Source organism: Microchirus variegatus (assembly GCF_963457635.1).
Source record: "Microchirus variegatus genome assembly, chromosome: 22".
In the NCBI taxonomy this organism is placed as follows: Eukaryota; Metazoa; Chordata; class Actinopteri; order Pleuronectiformes; family Soleidae; genus Microchirus; species Microchirus variegatus.
Window position 1 is genome coordinate 18,372,186 of NC_139823.1, and position 20,457 is coordinate 18,392,642.

Below are 20,457 nucleotides of genomic sequence, written 5' to 3' on the forward strand. Positions count from 1 at the left end.
AACTGTGACAGGAAGTCAGAAGAGAAAACACTTTTACTTTGAAATTCCGTCAAATCTAAAGTACGGACGTCTCTTTTTACTCTTATATCATAAATATGTCACTTTATTAAATATTAAATACATCATTTGAGGCACGTGATGGAGGAGGAAGACGATGCGGACAAACAACTAGTGAATAATTAAGAAGATTTATGATTTAATGGCTGAATTATTTATCCCAGATTTCTCGTTGTTTCAGTGTCTGAGACTCTGATGATTAGAGAGTAAACGCCGGGTTAATTCTGTGTGTTTTTGACTCCAGAACAGAGATAAACTGAGTGGAAAATTGTTGTTTTTAGTGTTTGTGTGTTTGAACGGAGGAGTTCACAGCTGTGCTGTTGCATAATCTATCGCACAGATCACATCTGCATCGCACAAATCGCGTCTATCGTGCTGATATCGCACAAATCATGAATATATCGCAAACAATCGTGTCTATATCGCACAAATCACATCTATATTGCACAAATCGCACCTATCGCGTCTATGTCGCGTCTCTATTCCGTCTCTATCGCACAAATCGCATCTATATCACGTCTCTATCGCGTCTCAATTGCACAAATCGCGTCTCTATCGCATCTATATCGTGTCTATATCGCACAAATCACGTCTATATCGCACAGATCTCGTCTATCACACAAATCTCGTCTATATCGCAGAAATCTTGTCTGTATTGCGCAAATCACGCCTATCGCGTCTATGTCGCATCTCTATCGCATCTCTATCGCACCAAATCGCGTCTCTATCGCGTCTCAATTGCACAAATCGTGTCTCTATCTCACAAATCGCATCATATCGCGTCTCTATCGCATCTATATCGTGTTTATATCGCACAAATCACGTCTATATCGCACAAATCTCCTCTATATCGCACAAATCACGTCTGTATCGCACAAATCGCGTCTTTATCGCACAAATCGCGTCTATATCGCACAAATCACATCTATATTGCACAAATCGCACCTATCGCGTCTATGTCGCGTCTCTATTCCGTCTCTATCGCACAAATCGCATCTATATCACGTCTCTATCGCGTCTCAATTGCACAAATCGCGTCTCTATCGCATCTATATCGTGTCTATATCGCACAAATCACGTCTATATCGCACAGATCTCGTCTATCACACAAATCTCGTCTATATCGCAGAAATCTCGTCTGTATTGCGCAAATCACGCCTATCGCGTCTATGTCGCATCTCTATCGCACCAAATCGCGTCTCTATCGCGTCTCAATTGCACAAATCGTGTCTCTATCTCACAAATCGCATCATATCGCGTCTCTATCGCATCTATATCGTGTTTATATCGCACAAATCACGTCTATATCGCACAAATCTCGTCTATATCGCACAAATCACGTCTGTATCGCACAAATCGCGTCTTTATCGCACAAATCGCGTCTATATCGCACAAATCGTGTCTATATTGCACAAATCACTTCCATATCACACAAATCTCGTCTATATCGCAGAAATCTCGTCTGTATTGCGCAAATCACGCCTATCGCGTCTATGTCGCATCTCTATCGCACCAAATCGCGTCTCTATCGCGTCTCAATTGCACAAATCGCGTCTATATCGCAGAAATCACGTCTATATCGCAGAAATCGCGTCTATCGTGCTGATATCGCAGAAATCATGAATATATCGCACAAATCACGTCTATATCGCACAAATCGTGTCTATATTGCACAAATCACATCTATATCGCACAAATCGCGTCTATATCGCACAAATCGCGTCTATATTGCACAAATCACATCTTTATTGCACAAATCGCGTCTATATCGCACAAATCACGTCTATATTGCACAAATCACGTCTTTATTGCACAAATCGCGTCTATATCGCACAAATCACGTCTATATTGCACAAATCACGTCTATATTGCACAAATCACGTCTATATTGCACAAATTGCGTCTATATTGCACAAATCACATCTATATCGCACAAATCACATCTGTATCATACAAATCACATCTGTATCGCACAAATGACATCTGTATCACACAAATCACGTCTATATCCCACAAATCGCGTCTATATCACACAAATCACATCTGTATCATACAAATCACATCTGTATCGCACAAATGACAGCTGTATCACACAAATCGCGTCTATATCGCACAAATCGCGTCTATATCGCACAAATCACATCTGTATCGCACAAATCACATCTGTATCGCACAAATCGCGTCTATATCGCACAAATCGCGTCTATATCACACAAATCACATCTGTATCGCACAAATCACATCTGTATCGCACAAATCGCGTCTATATCGCACAAATCGCGTCTATATCACACAAATCACATCTGTATCGCACAAATCGCGTCTATATCGACGCGTCAGACTTTCTTCGTTCGTCCTCTCCTTGTCTCCAGCTGGAGTTCAGCTCAGGTCACGTCTCGTGGGCGTCGCTTACGCCGATAACCGCTCATCTCCCTCTTATCAGTATCTTGAATGACGCAGCGGCCCGACGCACCTGCAGGAGTTCAGCGAGGAGGAGCAAACGCCACGCCTCGGGCCAGGCCACGGCGCATATTTCCACGACTGACGGTTATTGACTCGCTTGTTACGGTGATTTGTTTGTGAGCGCGGGGGCCCCGCCATTGATTAGCCATGAGGAAACTGGGGAGACGTTATTGGATTACTATTCACAGAGATCGAGTGTCCGTCTGCGTCAGATTCCGTATCTCGTCCGTCTCGCCTTCTCTCTCCCCCTCACGATATATATATCAGTCATTTTCCATAACAGCAGCGTGATATGGAGGCGTCTCCTGTTCGTCCATAACATCACTAAATAATGATGGATCCTCATCATCTCGGGAACATGTTTTCACGGCTCGAGTTTTGTAAACTTCACACCAAACCCCGTGGAGAAAATCACTGATTTAAGCTCGCGGCGACACGGGAGCTGCTGCTCCAGTGCTGCCTCGTGTGGTCACTTCGTGTCACTGAGGTTAATCCGAAAACAAGAGATTTTAAAAGCCGAATTTTGCAAAATAACATCATTTAACTTGGTGATGGAGGCAGCAGTGGATCAACATCTCCTGTGTCTCTGTGACGTGGAATTGTTGATTTTCTCTATGGGGTTTGGTGCAGAGAGGTAAAGAGGTTTTTCCAGTATTGACACATGAGATAAAAAATACACACATGTAAAAAAAATCTATGTCAGTTTAAGCCTTTGTTATCTTAAGAACATGTTTACATCTTTATCTCGTTGTTAAACATAATTTTCCAACAGGAAACTGAAGTTTGTAAACCACTCACTCTCCCCACACCAAACCCCATAGAGAAAATCAGCAATTTTAGCTCACGGCGACACAGGAGCTGCTTGTGTGTGTGTGTGTGCAGGGAGTGTCACTAAGAACAGAGGTCACTCCATGTCAGAGTGGGAGTGGCTCCGCCTGCTATTTCCTGGTTCCCTCCCCCTCGCACCTGCAGTTTGACAATGGGAGGAGGAGGAGCCAACAGGTGGAGAAGAGCCAGATCTGACAGGCTCCGCCCACTGCTGTGTCACATGTTGTTGCTGTCAGAGCTCAAACCTGTTCCATTTATGAGGAAGAGAAAGTCAGAGACGTTGGTGAAATGGCAGGAGTTCAGCTGCAGAGAGAAACTCTCTCTTGTTCCATCTGTTTGGATCTTCTGAAGGATCCGGTGTCTCTCAGCTGTGGACACAGCTTCTGTATGAACTGTATTAAAGACCACTGGGACACAGAGGACGTGAAGAGGATCTACAGCTGCCCTCAGTGTAGAGAGGCCTTCATGCCGAGGCCTAAACTCTTAAAGAACGTCATGTTAGCAGATTTAGTGGAGGAGCTGAAGAAGACTGGACTCCACGCTGCTCCTGCTCATCACTGCTATGCTGGAGCTGAAGATGTGGCCTGTGATGTCTGCACTGGCAGGAAACTGAAAGCTGAAAAGTCCTGTTTGGATTGTTTGGCCTCTTACTGTGAGGAACATCTCCAGCCTCATCATCAATCACCTGCATTAAAGAAACACAAGCTGGTGGAGCCCTCCAAGAACCTCCAGGAGAACATCTGCCCTCTTCACGATGAGGTGATGAAGATGTTCTGCCGCACTGATCATCAGTGTATCTGTTATCTCTGCTCTGTGGACCAACATAAAGACCACGACACAGTCTCAGCTGCAGCAGAGAGGAAGCAGAAGCAGAGACAACTGGATCTGAGTCAAGAAGAAGTCCAGCAGAGAGTCCAGGACATAGACAGAGACGTGAAGGTGCTTCAACAGCAGGTGAAGGCTCTCATTCTCTCTGCTGATAAAGCTGAGAAGGACACTGACAAGAGCTTCACTGAGGTGATGAAGCTCCTGCAGACGAGAAGCTCTGAGGTGAAGCAGCAGATCAGATCCAAGAAGGAAACTGAAGTGAGTCGAGTCAGAGACGCTGAGAAGAAGCTTCAGCAGGAGAAGACTGAGCTGAAGAAGAGAGAAGCTGAACTGAAGCAGCTCTCACTCACACACGACCACAACCAGTTTCTCCTCAACTACGGCTCACTGTCAGCACTCAGTCCATCTACACACTCGTCCACCATCAACGTCCGTCCTCTGAGACACTTTGAGGACGTGACAGCAGCTGTGGTGAAGCTCAGAGATCTACTGAAGGACGTCCTGACCCAGACGTGGACAAACATCTCACTGGCTGTGGCTGAAGCAGATGTTTTACTGACAGAACCAGGACCAGAACCAGAACCAAAGACCAGAGCTGAGTTCCTCAGATATTCACAGGAAATCAAACTGGATCCAAACACAGTAAACTATAATCTGTTTTTATCTGAGGGAAACAGAAAAGTGAGATTTATGGATGAAGATCAGTTTTATCCTGATCACACAGACAGATTCACTGATCTGTATCAGGTCCTGAGTGAAGAGAGTCTGAGTGGACGTTGTTACTGGGAGGTGGAGTGGAGAGGAAGAGGAGAAGTTTGTGTAGCAGTGACGTACAAGAACATCAGCAGATCAGGGAGATCAAATGAATGTCGATTTGGATTCAATGACAAATCTTGGGCTTTAGCTTGTGACCAAAACGGTTGTGAGTTTGTTCACAACAGCATCTGGACTAAAGTCTCAGATGTTAGTGTCTCCAGAGTGGGAGTTTACCTGGACCACAGAGCAGGTCTTCTGTCCTTCTACAGAGTCTCTGACACCATGACTCTGATCCACAGAGTCCAGACCACGTTTACTCAGCCTCTCTATGCTGGAGTTTGGCTTTATTGTCTTTTCTCAGAAACCACAGCAGAGTTTTGTAAACTCAAATAAACTGGAGTTCTTTCAGGATCAGTGAGTTAATCTCTGAGTTTAAATCTTTAACTTCAACTTTAAAAAAGTCTATAATAATCAGTTTTTGTTTATTCAATTTTACACTGTTTTTATCATAATACAGGATTTAAATGACCATTAATTACTTTATAATGTTTCATTATTTTATTGCAAACTTTAAGATGTTTTTTAAAAGTTCAGATTAGTGTGAAACTGATGACGAACTTTAACAGAAACTAACTTTACTGGAACTAATTTAAGAAGAAACTTAAGAAGTTAATGAGGGACCAACAATGACATGTTTTTGAATAAAATGTAAATAAAGGTGATTTTTAGAGTGTTTAAGGGCTATTTTAAGAGTTTATAGAACAATTATGGGGAAAATGTATTGTTTAAATTACAATAATCATTCTATGCATATTCTGGATTAACCTCTGACGATATTTTCAAGATAAAATGTAAGGAAAGGTGATTTTCGAGTGTTTGAGAGCTATTTTAAGAGCTTAAATCAATGGTTATTTAATATAATGGCACATATAATATACAGTTAATGTTATTATAATTTTCCTTTGCACATTCTGGATCAACTTCTGAAGATATTTTCAAAATAAAATGTAAGTTAAAGTGATTTCACTGTGTTTAAGGGCCATTTTAAGAGTTTAAAGCAAAGGTTATTATGGGAAAATGTACTGTTTGGATTACAATAATCATTGTATGTCTCCTGTAAATCAACTTCTGACAATATTTTCAAAATAAAATGTGACAAAAACTAATTTCCGGGTACTTGATGATCATTTTCAGAGTTTAACGCAAAGTTCTTAGGGTTTTCTTTTGTAATTATTACAGCAATAAATATGGTAGAAAAATTCCAGTTTACCTGAGAATAATCAAAGGGAAAGTATATTTTCAAAGCATAAAATCCCAGAAAATTATATATGTTTTAATCCAGGTTTCAAACTCGTGGCTCGAGGGCCTTACGTGACCGGCCAATCACTTTCTTTTGGCCCACCACCTAATATTAGACTTTTTAATTAATATATTAATTTTTGCATCATAAAAAGTGTTTTTATTGTGAACTATCCATCTACACAGATTCTTTTATTTTGAAATTCCATGAAACCACCGCTCCTGAACGGTTGACCTGCCCCCTACTGGTCAGAGAAGATACTCATTGGCCCTCAGGTCATAACATGTTACAAAATATGTTACTAACATTCAAAAGATACAGTTACGTTCTCAAAAATGTCACAAAACATGTGACAAAAACATCATTTGCATGAACAAAGACTGTCCCGAAAATGATATAATGTAACAAAAACATTACTTGTGTTAACATAAATGTTACAAAATCTCATTTAGTTACAAAATATGTGACTAATATTACAAAAAAAACATCATTTACATGAACAAAGACTGTCTGAAAATGTTAGAATGTAACAAAAACATTACTTGTGTTACCAAAATGTTACAAAATCTCATAAAAGTTACACAAATATGTGACTAATATTACAAAAAAAAACATCATTTACATGAACAAAGACTGTTGCAACATGTTAGAATGTAACAAAAACGTTACTTATGTTGTCAACGTCACAAAATATTTGGAGATTCATATATTTTTAGTAAAAAGATTTTAAATTGACAAACAAGAATCACATTAAAGGTGCATTATGTAATAAATGATAAAATCCTCCTAATATGTCACAGAGACTCAGGAATAATGTTCATATAACAAACTGAACTCACCAACAACAACAGTACAGACAAAATATTTGCAATAAAAAACATATTTTTGCAGACTGCAAATCATGTTTATGTTTTGAAATCATGTTTTGGCGTCATGTGGCGCCACCTACCGCCGTCTACCAATCATTGCAGTCAGTAGAGTCTCAGTTGCCGAGCAACCACGGGTTGCCAGTTAGGTCAGAAAACGAAAACCTAAAAGACCTCGGTATTTTTAAATTTGAACGTAGTAACCGTTTTTGGCCACATTCTTACATATGGCGCCTTTAAACAGGATCATTATAAAATAATGAGGTGCTGGAATGCCTGGGAAGATGCAGCTCCCCCTTGTGGCACTTCAAAATAAATCACTAGGACTGTGTGCGTGCTGGTGAGCGAGAAACATTTTAAAGTCACATTTCTTCATTCACCATTAACCCGATTATGGAAATCCACTTCTTCTGAGTGCTTTTTACCGCGATATTCAACATTATTGTCTATTTTACCATCTATAATGTCAGATGTTAGAGAGCAGGGTGGACGATACATGGAGTCATCTCCTCCTCCTCTTCCTCCTCCTCCTCCTCCCTTCTTTTCCTCTGTGTGGGGGTTCTGGAGGGAACCGGGTGGCGAAGGTCACTTTGATGCGACTATAAAGACACACAGCAGGCCAGAGAACACACATGAAAGACACACAACACAAGGAAAATACACACATCCTGGTGGAGAAAGGAAGGGAAATTCTGCTCTTCTTCTTCTTCTTCTTCTTCTTCGTCTTCTTCTTCTTCTTCTTCTTCTTCTTCCTCGGCGACAAACACGGGATAATGATGCTGTATCATAAACAAGAGGTGGTCAGGGAATAGAGGAGGCGTCTGGCAATTAAAGTGGGCAAACAACACTATCTGACAACAGCAGCCGAGGCAGCACGGCGGCCATCTTGGCTCCAGCTCCACAACAGAAGAGAGCACAGGGAGGATAAGACAGTCTGTCCAAGTATTGTGAACTAATATGAGAAACTAATTAGATTATTATGGAACTGTGTCGGGGACACATCACAAACAGCTGAGGTCATCAACAGCGAGCGTTGTTTGTTACGACGTCAACAGGAAGTAGAGTCGCGTCGTGGTGCCGCGACGAGACGAGGTCTGGAAACAAAGACGGGACTAGAATATGCTGGATTTTTATAGTGAGGAGGGTTTTATGAGTTGGGATTGACAGCTCTTCAGGCTCCGCCCAGAACTTTCATGTGACTTAGAGCCAAGAAATCTTCCCAGAATGTGCCTGTAGTCCTTGGTTCCTGTGGTGTGAACGCACCATAGTTCCAGGTAAAGACCTGTTCCTCCAATAGAGCAGGAACCTTTTGGGCCAAAAGAAATTACCCATTGTTGCATGTAATCCCAGGTTCTGGTAAACTCCTTAGATCCTGGTAAACTCCTTAGATCCTGGTAAACTTCTAAGATCATGGTAAAGTCCTTAGTTCCTGGTAAACTTCTAAGATCATGGTAAACTCCTTAGATCCTGGTAAACTCCTTAGATCCTGGTAAACTTCTAAGATCATGGTAAAGTCCTTAGTTCCTGGTAAACTTCTAAGATCATGGTAAAGTCCTTAGTTCCTGGTAAAGACCTTAGTTCCTGGTAAACTTCTTAGATCCTGGTAAAGTCCTTAGATCCTGGCAAACTCCTTAGATCCTGGTAAACTCCTTAGATCCTGGTAAAGTCCTTAGATCCTGGTAAACTTCTAAGATCATGGTAAAGTCCTTAGATCCTGGTAAACTTCTTAGATCCTGGTAAAGTCCTTAGATCCTGGTAAACTTCTAAGATCATGGTAAAGTCCTTAGATCCTGGTAAACTCCTTAGATCCTGGTAAACTTCTTAGATCCTGGTAAAGTCCTTAGATCCTGGTAAACTTCTAAGATCATGGTAAAGTCCTTAGATCCTGGTAAAGTCCTTAGATCCTGGTAAAGTCCTTAGATCCTGGTAAACTTCTAAGATCATGGTAAAGTCCTTAGATCCTGGTAAACTCCTTAGATCCTGGTAAACTTCTTAGATCCTGGTAAGGTCCTTAGATCCTGGTAAAGACCTTAGATCCTGGTAAAGTTCTAAGATCCTGGTAAAGTCCTTAGATCCTGGTAAACTTCTTAGATCCTGGTAAAGACCTTAGATCCTGGTAAAGTTCTAAGATCCTGGTTAGAGTTCTAAGATCATGGTAAAGTCCTTAGATCCTGGTAAACTTCTTAGATCCTGGTAAACTTCTAAGATCATGGTAAAGTCCTTAGATCCTGGTAAACTCCTTAGATCCTGGTAAACTTCTTAGATCCTGGTAAAGTCCTTAGATCCTGGTAAACTTCTAAGATCATGGTAAAGTCCTTAGATCCTGGTAAAGTCCTTAGATCCTGGTAAAGTCCTTAGATCCTGGTAAACTTCTAAGATCATGGTAAAGTCCTTAGATCCTGGTAAACTCCTTAGATCCTGGTAAACTTCTTAGATCCTGGTAAAGACCTTAGATCCTGGTAAAGTTCTAAGATCCTGGTAAAGTCCTTAGATCCTGGTAAACTTCTTAGATCCTGGTAAAGACCTTAGATCCTGGTAAAGTTCTAAGATCCTGGTTAGAGTTCTAAGATCATGGTAAAGACCTTAGATCCTTGTAAACTCCTAAGTTCTTGGTAAACTTCTTAGATCCTGGTAAAGACCTTAGTTCCTGGTAAACTCCTTAGATCCTGGTAAACTTCTAAGGTCTGAACTTGCAGTTTTCTCACTGGGCCCCACAGCCACCAGGGGGCCCTATGCAGCTGCATAGTCCGCATATAGCAAGAAACGGCTCTGCCTGGTCATAATTGCTGGAATGGAAATGTGCATAAACAGTTACTGGTTCTACTTCCTGTAGATGGTTCCTGGTGAAGTTCCTGCAGAGGGAACAAGGCAAAGAGACGGTGACGCAAAGTGCAGTAAAACGAGCAGAAATCAGGAGCAGAACGTTGTTAAAGGGTTTAATAAACGTTCATTATTCATCGGAAATGGGGCAAATCCCGATCCTCCACTGTGATTCAGAGATTCACGCAGAACGCTGCTCTGGATACGCTGAGATTAAGCTAAATGTGCGTGGGCAGCTGTCATCTGTTCCTGTTCCCTCTGCATGTTAATCATTTAATGGACACGGAATCTAGCTTTGTTTGTGTTCACGTCATGTTTTTTAACTTCACGGCCTGGAGCCTGATGTAGTTTGTTGTCTGTTCTCGTCAGGATCTGCCGTGTTTGAATCATCGCGCGCTGGAGGAGGTGAAGGATCGTGGTCAGGAAGTTCTCCTGGATCCTTCAGCGTGAGTCTCTGCTTTGAGGTTTTGTCTGGATGGTGCAGCTGAAAGTGTTTTGATGATTTAGCCGGGGTTTTTTTTTCTCGAGACGCCAGATGTTTCCATAGCATCCAGCGCAGAGCTGAGATTATACGTGTGTGTGTGTGTGTTATTACCCTGGCTGAGGCATGCCCCGTATCCTGGGTGGCCCGTCAGGAATCCAACGGTGGCAGTTAGTTTAGAAGAAGAAGAAAAAAAAAGGAACGAGGATGTGAGAGGATTTGTGATGTTGTGCCTCCCGGTGAAAGGAGGGAGATCAGTCAGAGTGAAGGAAGGAGCGTTGTGAGGAGATTTAGAAATATCACAGTGCACATAAGTGTGTGTGTGTGGTGTGTGTGTGTGTGTGTGTGTGTGTGTGTTCTTGTACTTGCGCCATACTGAGGACCAGTGAGGGTTTTTAACCAACAAAGTGAGGACATTTTTACAGAGTGAGGACATTTTGGTCGGTCCTCACTTTGTTTTCATTTAAAACACTTCCTTAGGTTGCTATAAGATGCTATACTCTGTTTGTCAAAAAAAAAAAAAATTTAAATTTTGGACGACATAGTGTATAGTATGACTTTTTTTGTCAAATTTTGGACCAAACATTTTGCGTCAAAATTTTTTTCAAATTTTGGACCAAAAATGTTGCGTACATTTTTTTTCAAATTTTTGACCAAACATTTTGGGTCCAATTTTTTTTTTCAAATTTTGGACCAAAAATTTTGCATCCATTTTTTTTCAAATTTTGGACCAACATTTGTGGGTCCAATTTTTTTTTTCAAATTTTTGACCAAAAATGTTGCGTACATTTTTTTTCAAATTTTTGACCAAACATTTTGGGTCCAATTTTTTTTTTCAAATTTTGGACCAAAAATTTTGCATCCATTCTTTTTCAAATTTTGGACCAACATTTGTGGGTCCAATTTTTTTTCACATTTTGGATGACAGTATAGTATGACGTTTTTGTCAAATTTTGGGTCAATTTCTTTTTTCACATTTTGGACGAAACATTTTGGGTCAAATTTTAGTAGATGTCATTCATGAAGTAGATATTTGTAATTGTGTGGATTTATAAAGTGGAAATGCTGGTCCTCACTTTGTCACTTCTTTTACCCGGTCCTCAGTATGCAGCAAGTACAAGAATGTGTGTGTGTGCGCGCGCGCGCGTGTGTGTGTGTGCGTGCGTGCGTGCGTGTGTGTGCGTGCGCGCGCGTACACTCGCCAAAAGACTGTCTACAGTGTCTGAACAAATCATGTTTTGCTGCCTTTTCTCACTGGAAACGGAAGCTCACTCTCCCTGCACCAAACCCCATAGAGAAAATTGTCGATTTTAACATCACAGCGCCCAGGGTTAATGTTGATCGGCTGCTGCTGCCTCCATTAATAAGTTCAAATGTCTTATTTTGTCAATTCGGCATTGAAAATCCTTTGTTCAGATCTACCGCAGTGACACAAACGTGCCACGAGGGGCAGCAGTAAGAACAGCAGCTCCTGCGTCCCGCGGGCTAAAAACGCTACTTTTCTCTGTGGGGTTTGGTGTGGGAGAGTGAGGAGTTTAGCAACTTGACAAAATACTATCAGCTTTTGGTCTACGCTATCTTACGAGCATGTTCGCGTCGTTATCTCACTGTTAGACAGACTTTTACAACAGGAAACTGGAAGTTTGTAAACCACTCACTCTCCCACACCAAACCCCTTATTTATTATTATATATACTCAACTCAACTCAACTTTATTTATAGAGCGCTTTAGGCAGCTGAAGCTGGTACAAAGTGCTTAACAGTACAATAAATAAAACATGGCACATAAAACATAGGAGACAAAATAAAAACAATAAAACTATAAAACAGTAACAATGTTTAAATAATAAAAAACAATAAAACTATAAAACAATAAAAATGTTTAAACAATAAAACACTAAAACAAGAGCGGAGTCTCATGCTGAGTTGAACGCAGAAGAATAAAAATGTGTTTTAAGATGAGTTTTAAAAATAAATATATTATATAATATAATATATAATAATATAATAATATATAATATAATATAATATATTTATTAGTCTTATTTTGTCAATTCGGCATTTGAAAATCTTCCTTCTGAGTCGCCTCAGTGACACAAAGTGACCACACGAGGCAGCGGTAGACCAGCAGCTCTGTGTCCTGTGTCCCCTGGAGATAAAAATCGCTGATTTTCTCTATGGGGTTTGGTGTGGGAGAGTGAGTGGTGAGTGAGTGGTTAAAATATGTCAGTTTTCTTTCTGTCCTGAAAGGCATCGCACAACCCCGTCTTTTGAAGTTCCTGAGCGTCGCCCCAACACCCCCCCACCCCCCCCCCCCCCCCCTCCTTACCCAACAGTGACCCCCAAACACACACACACACACACACACACACACACATACACACTCTGAAGATGCTGACAGGGTCAAGTCGAGGCTATCTCCGGCTTATCTCTCCCCACCTTTTAGAGAGAGGCGTCGACTGGGATCACTCGGCCTCTCCGAGAGAAAACAAGACGTTTTCCGGCTGACTGTGTGTGTGTGTGTGTGTGTGTGTGTGTGTGTGTGTGTGTGTGGGGGGGGGTGAGGTAGAGAGGTGTGTGACAGATGGGGGAGAAGAAGAAGAAGAAGAAGAAGAAGAAGAAGAAGAAGAAGAAGGGAAAGAGAGGGAGAGTTATCAGTCATGCTGTCGCTCTAACCCTGTGATAAGAGCAGCAGTGTGGTCGTGGTTGGTATCTCCCTCTCTGACTCCCCCCCCCCCCCCCCCCCATCCAACACACACACACACACACACACACACACACACACACACACACACACACACAAAGGGAGGAAGAGAGGCCCTGTTGTGTTCCCCTCTGCCGCCCACGAGCGAACACAGTGCAGGTGTGCTGAGGTGAGGAGTTGGACTGTAGATGGCGGCCATTTGTCGACTGTATTGTGGGTGATGGGGGGGGTGATGAGGGGGTGATGGGGGGGGGGGGGGTACAGATGGTGAAAACCCCTCACAACACAACACTGCAGCAGCAGCAGCAGGAAATGACTTAGATTACACGGCTTTAACGGCCTCTGACGCCGACACACGCAGGCTTCTCTAACACGGGAGGCTCATAAACGACGCGACACGTGCTCGGCAACGAGATGGCTTTCATTTTCATTTCATCAGCAGCAGATCTGCCTCGTTACGCCACAATAGATGTGTGTTCCGCTCCCCTCGGCTGCTGCCGCTGCCGCTGCTGCTGCTGCTGCTGCTGCTGCTGCTGTGGCAGCGGCGACAGAGGCTTTTAAATAAATACAAGACAAGCTGGGTATAGTTTGGCGCCCGGAAAGAGGCGGTTACTGAGAGTACATCAGTGCCTGCAGGAGCTCGGCGTTCACTGACACGGAATTCAAGGGTCTAAAGTGATCATTTTGGTGTACTTTTTTGCCACATTTTACTTCTGCTATAGCTCATACCTGCTATAGTCTGTGTTTGACATGGAAGAAGCTGGATTTTGTAACCCACGCACCTTCCCCACACCAAACCCCATAGAGAAAACTGTCGATTTTAACATCACAGCACACAGGAGTTCACAGGAGTTGTCGATCCACTGCTGCCTCCATCACTAACTTGAAATGTGTGATTTGGTCAATTCGGCTTTTAAAAACCTTAGTTCAGGTTCACCTCAGTGACACAAAGTGACCACACGAGGCAGCAGTAGAGCAGCAGCTCCTGTGTCCCCCGTGAGCTAAAATCGCTGATTTTTCTCAATGGGGTTTGGTGTGGGAGAGTGAGCGGTTTACAAACTTCAGTTTGCTGTTATAAAATGTTGTCTGACGCTGAGATAAAGCTGTAAACAACAAAAAAAAACATTAAAATAAAGTCTATATAATATTCTGTCGTACGTAAGAAAATAGTCGCAAAACAAACTCATTCGTCGGAATGTAAGAAGATATCACTGCACTAAAATATTGCAGGATTTGTTTATATAATATATCAATATGTTGATATCAATGTGCTTGTGTTGATTTAAGCCTCCGGCCACTAGTTGGCAGCAGACTCTCTGCCGGTTAACGCTCTCCCTCTACAGTGTCACTTTGTATTTGCGTTGTTCGATCGCTGTGAATCGATTCCTAGTTGAATATAGATGGAGAAGGAAAAATAATAATGATAATAATAATAATAGTAACTTAAGTATGGCTGTACTTCTTTACAAAGACAGACACAGATCTCACTTCTGCCCGGTGAGTGAACTCGTTAGCATTTTAAGCTAGCGATCTTTATGCTAACGTGTTAGCAGACGTCATCGTCACAAAAACAACAAACATGGTGGATAAAGATGGATTATTCGGCGGCTGAAAGACAACAGGACACACACGGTAGTTGTCTGAGATGATGACGTGACGCCATTCTTATGGGTGAGTTGTTCATTAACGTCGTTAATCTACGTAATGTTACACCCAATGTGTACTCCTGCGTAAAGTGCCCTACGTAGGTTACGCAGAGAGGTGGAAAGTCTTAACGAAATACATTTACTCAAGTTACTGTATTGAACACTTTTTTTGTGTGTATTTTGTATTTTTTAAGTACAATTTAAAATCAGGATTTGGTACGTATTGACTTTTACTTAAAGTACATTTCAAATGAACTACTTTTTACTGCTACTGTGGTACATTTTCAGATGACTACTTCTACTTCTACTTGACTAATAGTTCATCAAAGTATTGGTACTTTTACTTGAGTACAATAGTGTAGTACTTTCTCCAGCCTCTGCGTCGTCTCCGACTGCACAAAATATTTTTTAAAGGCTACATTATACTTCTTTGTGGTGACGGATACGCACTGCAATTTCCCGCCCGATCAGTAGGGGTCGATACACAAGGTTTTGTGCATTTTGCTGCAGTGAGCAATGGCGTCCGAGAGAGAAAGACTGTTGTTGTTGTTGTTGTTGAAACAGTTGCCGTTTCTCACTTTTCTGTGTCCCGGAACGCATTTTTAAGATCATTTTAGGCGAGAAATTAGCCATTTAGAGTCTAAACATGTGCTGTGTGTGTTCAGATATGACGTATTTATAGTTTGGCAGCGACTACATTAGCCATTTAGACTCTTAAGGGCCAATTCCAATTTCCTATCTTAACCCTCAAGCTCAACCCTTAATCTTAACTGGCCTCAAAACCAAGTGTTGAGGGTTATTTTGTCACTTAGAAATGGGACACCCCTTAAATGCAGATACGTCTTGAGACTGTAGGGGGCAGAATAACGCCAAAGCTGCGTCCAGTCTGTCAACTCCAAAAAAGAAGAAGAAGAACACATTCAGGATTATTTATTACAATCAAGTTATTAGGTTGTCAGTTAGTTATAAGATGATACTCATACAAATATTCAGCTGACAGTTACCACACACCACGTCTTATTGAAAAGTAAACAATAGCAAACGATCGCTTGTCTGCACAAAAGATCGTGAAATAAAAATAAATGTTAGGCAACAATGACGTCAGTAATCCATAATATGGGCCTAAACTAAGATAATACAATGGTTTTCATAATTTTTATATCTCTATTAACAAAGAAAATACTTCATTTGTAGCGTACTCGTTTCGCTGCTTTCGACGCCATCTTTGTTATGGCAAACACGCAATGCATTCTGGGTTGCCCTTGCTCCCGAGGGTGGTCTTGGAAAATCTCAATATCGAGGGCGATTTTGAGATTGAGGGTTAAGCAAGGAATTTGAATTCACCCTAAAACCAGTGACCAGTGAATCTCGTGAATTCAAAATCAATTCTCAAACGGTATCTGTTAAAAAAAGAGAGGAGGAGGAAGAGAGGAATTCTATTAGGATTAAAACTAGAGCTTTTTTTTTACACCTGACGGACGTCACGTGACCGTGCGGCAGGAGCTGCTCACAGAACAAAGCACACACAGAAGGCCTCGTGTCTGAGTTTGTGTTTCAGCCCCAAAAACCACTGAACAAGGCAGTGATAGAGGGGCGGGGGGGGGGGGGGGTTGACGGAGGGTTGGCGCAGTGAAATGGCACGCGGCCGGCTCTCGCCACAAGAAAACGCATGAAACGGACGAGGCACCGCGGTGTCAAAGCCCTCGACTCAACAGAGGGGAGAGCCCACCTCGGCCCTGCCTCTGCCCTGCAATCAACAGGACTAAATACAGAGCGGGAGGTCGAGTAATGACACAGTAGTGAGCCCAAAATAATCTGCTGAGAAAGGCTTCTCTCTCTCTCTCTCTCTCTCCGGTCCAGCCCATGTGCCCTCCCTGTGGCTTGTGTTACCCGCTCTAATGTAATGGGCCGGCCGAGGCCCGGGCGGTGTAATGAGGTACAGCGCGTAGCCTCGCTGGCATCTTTATTTGGAACAGCTAGGTGCATTCCTAAAGGTCAGGACACATGGGAAACTTTCTCAAGCCGCTGCGGCATGCTGTACACCTTCTGTCAGAGGGGGGGGGGGGGGGGCTTTAAAGGGATAGTAGGAGTTAAACCACTTTAAAAAACATACACGTATACATGTAAAGCTTTTACAATACAAGGAAAAAGAGCAAAAACCATATAAATATAATTAAAATGTAAAAATAAAACGACACGTATGGATACTTTGCAAAATGTGCAATTAGCACTTTAAAAACACTGCAACATCTGATTAAAGGAGGCCTCCTGTCCGAGAGGGAGGGGTCAAACACTCAAAATCTATGTCACTTTAACTCTGTGATGCCTTATGAATGCACTCGTTGCTTTTTATTGCACAATGACAACGTTTTTAAGCAAGAAAATCAAGTTTGCAAACACCTTTCACTCTCCCGCACCAAACCTCATTGAGAAAATCAGCGATTTTAGCTCACGGGGGACACAGGAGGCTGCTGGTCTACTGCTGCCTCGTGTGGTCACTTTGTGTCACTGAAATAAATCTAAAAAAAAGGATTTGAAACACCGCATTGATAAAATTACACATTGGAACTCACTTTAGGAGGCAGCAGTGGATCGACAACTCCTGTGTGCTGTGATGTGAAATCGACAGTTTTCTCTATGGGCTTTGGTGCAGGGAGAGTGAGCGGTTTACAAACTTCCAGTTTCCTGTTAGAAAAGTCTGTCTAACAGTGAGATAAAGACGTGAACGTGTTCTTGAAGATATCGTAGACTTAAACTGATGTGATTTGATGAAGTGAAAAACCACTCGCTCTCCCTGCACCAAACCCCATAGAGAAAATCAGCGATTTTAGCTCGCGGGGACACAGGAGGCTGCTGGTCTACTGCTGCCCCGTGTGGTCACTTTGTGCCACTGGAGTAAATCAGAACAAATGATTTGAAACCCCGAATTAGAACTTAGTGATGGAGGCAAAAGTGGATTAACAACTTCCTGTGAACTCCTGTGTGCTGTGATGTTAAAATCGTTGATTTTCTCTATGGGGTTTGGTGTGGGCGTTCTTATGTTATTGTACGCTTGGATTTCATTAGATTAGCTTTATGTTAGGTTGATAAAAACAGGATTTTTTTTCGTGTGTACCTGCAGTTGTGTGTGTGTGTGTGTGTGTCCTGCAGACGACGACGCTGAGCAGTAACAAACTCGGTCGTTATCGTCTCACCCGTGCATCACAAGTTGTAAACGGCGTCAACAAAAGAGCCGCGGTGCCCTCGACGGAAGGTTGCGTGACAGTTTCCCTGCGTGTCACAGACTGACTGTCTGTCGCCCTCTGCTGCGTTTGAATCCCTCGGGTCGACCTTAACGCCGCCGCCTCTTCGCCGCCGCCGCCACCACCGCCGCGGCCTGTCAGTCATTTTTAAGCCCACATCTCTAACCTGAGGCCGCGGTGGCTGTCACACATCACTGTGACGGACTAATCTGAGCCTGTGGATAAAAGTCCACACTGGCACAAACCAGTCAACCGTGTTGTTTACACCTTTTTGATATATATATATATATATATAAGTGTATGCGCATATTGATGAGGAAACATTGATTAACGAGTGCTTGGTGAACTTTGCTTAACCCTCTGATTGACCCTTTTACCGAGATAAAGGGAGATAAAGGGAGTGTGTGTGTGTGTGTGTGGGGGGGGGGGGGGGGGGGGGGGGGGGGGGGGGGGGGTGTGTACGGCCAATATCAAACAAGGAACACTGGGTGACTTTCTGCTCCCCCCTCCCACCTCCACTCCCCTGGGGTCACTTGATACCCCCGTCTCTCCCATTTGTCAACATCTCTGCCCCCTCCATCGACTTTCAACCCCCCAAAATATTAGGTCAGCCCATGGCTAATGGAGGGCAACGGTGAGAGAGAGAGAGAGAGGGGAGTTACACAGGGAATGTGTTAGCGTTCGTCCCATCAGGGAATATTAGCTATGAATCCTTCATATCTGCGATTCCTGGCATGTGCACAGGACTTTTTAAAGGAGGAAAAAGCTGATTTTAGCCACGTAACAAAAGGCCTCACCGAATAAATTATACACCTGATTAAGTCTATGATGTCTTAAGAATGTATTTGACATGTTTTCTATCAGTTTGACAAACATTTCTGACTTAAAATTGAGTTTTTAAACGGCTCGCTCCACCTGCACCAAACCCCATATAGAAAATCACTGATTTTAGCTCACAGGGACACAGGAGCTGCTGGTCTACCGCTGCCCTCGTGTGGACACTTTGTGTCACTGCAGGTCAATCCGAATGAAGTTTTCAAAAACAGAATTTTACAAAATAAGACATTTGAATTTAGTGATGGAGGCAGCAGTGGATCAACAACTCCTGTGTCCCTGTGAGCTAAAATTGCTGTTTTTTTGCATGGGCTTTTGGTGCAGGAGAGTGAACCGTTAATTCATGTCAGGAAATGCTTTTAAATGTGGTGAAAATATACTTAAGGTATCATAGACTTATTCAGGCATAGATTTTTATTAGAAGAGCATTTTGTTGAGTGGCGAAAATAAATCTCCTTTATAAATATACATGATTTTAATCGTTTTTAAGGAGGAAAAGCTTGATTTTAGCCACTTCACAACGGCCTCAACTAATAAATTAAACACCTGATTAAGTCTTTGATGTCTTAAGAATATATTTGACATGTTTTCTCACCGTTTTTGAGTGTTTTTTAAACGGCTCGCTCCACCTGCACCAAAACCCCATAGAGAAAATCAGTGATTTTAGCTCATGGAGACACAGGAGCTGCTGGTCTGCTGCTGCCTCATGTGGTCACTTTGTGTCACTGCAGTCAATCTGAATTAAGTTTGTCAAAACAGAATTTTGCAAAATAAGACATTTTAGTCATCTTAGTGATGGAGGCAACAGTGGATCAACAACTCCTGTGAGCTGTTGTGTAAAATCGCTGTTTTTTTTTGCATGGGCTTTGGTGCAGGAGAGTGAACCGTTAATTCATGTCAGAAAAGGCTTTTAAATGGTGAGAAAATGTGGTAAATATATTCTTAAAGTATCATAGACTTAATCAGGCATATGTTTTTATTAGAAGAGCTTTTATTGAGTGGTGAAAATCAGTTTTCTTTATAAATATACATGATTTTAAATGTTTTTAAGGAGGAAAAGCTGATTTTATCCACATCAAAGGCCTCACTTAATAAATAAAACACCTGATTCAGTCTTAAGAATATATTTGACATGTTTTCTCACCGTTTTTGAGTGTTTTTTTAAACGGCTCGCTCCACCTGCACCAAACCCCATAGAGAAAATCACTGATTTTAGCTCACGGAGACACAGGAGCTGCTGGTCTACTGCTGCCTCGTGTGGTCACTTTGTGTCATTGCAGTCAATCTGAATTAAGTTTGTCAAAACAGAATTTTGCAAAATAAGACATTTTAGTCATCTTAGTGATGGAGGCAGCAGTGGATCAACAACTCCTGTGAGCTGTTGTGTAAAATCGCTGTTTTTTTGCATGGGCTTTGGTGCAGGAGAGTGAACCGTTAATTCATGTCAGAAAAGGCTTTTAAATGGTGAGAAAATGTGGTAAATATATTCTTAAAGCATCATAGACTTAATCAGGCATATGTTTTTATTAGAAGAGCCTTTTATTGAGTGGTGAAAATCAGTTTTCTTTATAAATATACATGATTTTAAATGTTTTAAGGAGGAAAAGCTGATTTTATCCACATCAAATGCCT

The 20,457-nt window shown here is 42.1% G+C and overlaps 1 protein-coding gene across 1 annotated transcript; it reads left to right on the forward strand.

Annotated features, from left to right (window-relative positions):
* Nucleotides 1–3,636: 3,636 nt before the first annotated feature.
* LOC310943321 (tripartite motif-containing protein 16-like) lies at nt 3,637–5,325 on the forward strand (the record flags this gene model as incomplete). Its single annotated transcript, XM_083908865.1, has 1 exon — nt 3,637–5,325. The coding sequence occupies one exon, from the start codon at nt 3,637–3,639 to the stop codon at nt 5,323–5,325; it is 1,689 nt and encodes a 562-aa protein (XP_083764991.1).
* Between the last annotated feature and the right edge of the window lie 15,132 nt (nt 5,326–20,457).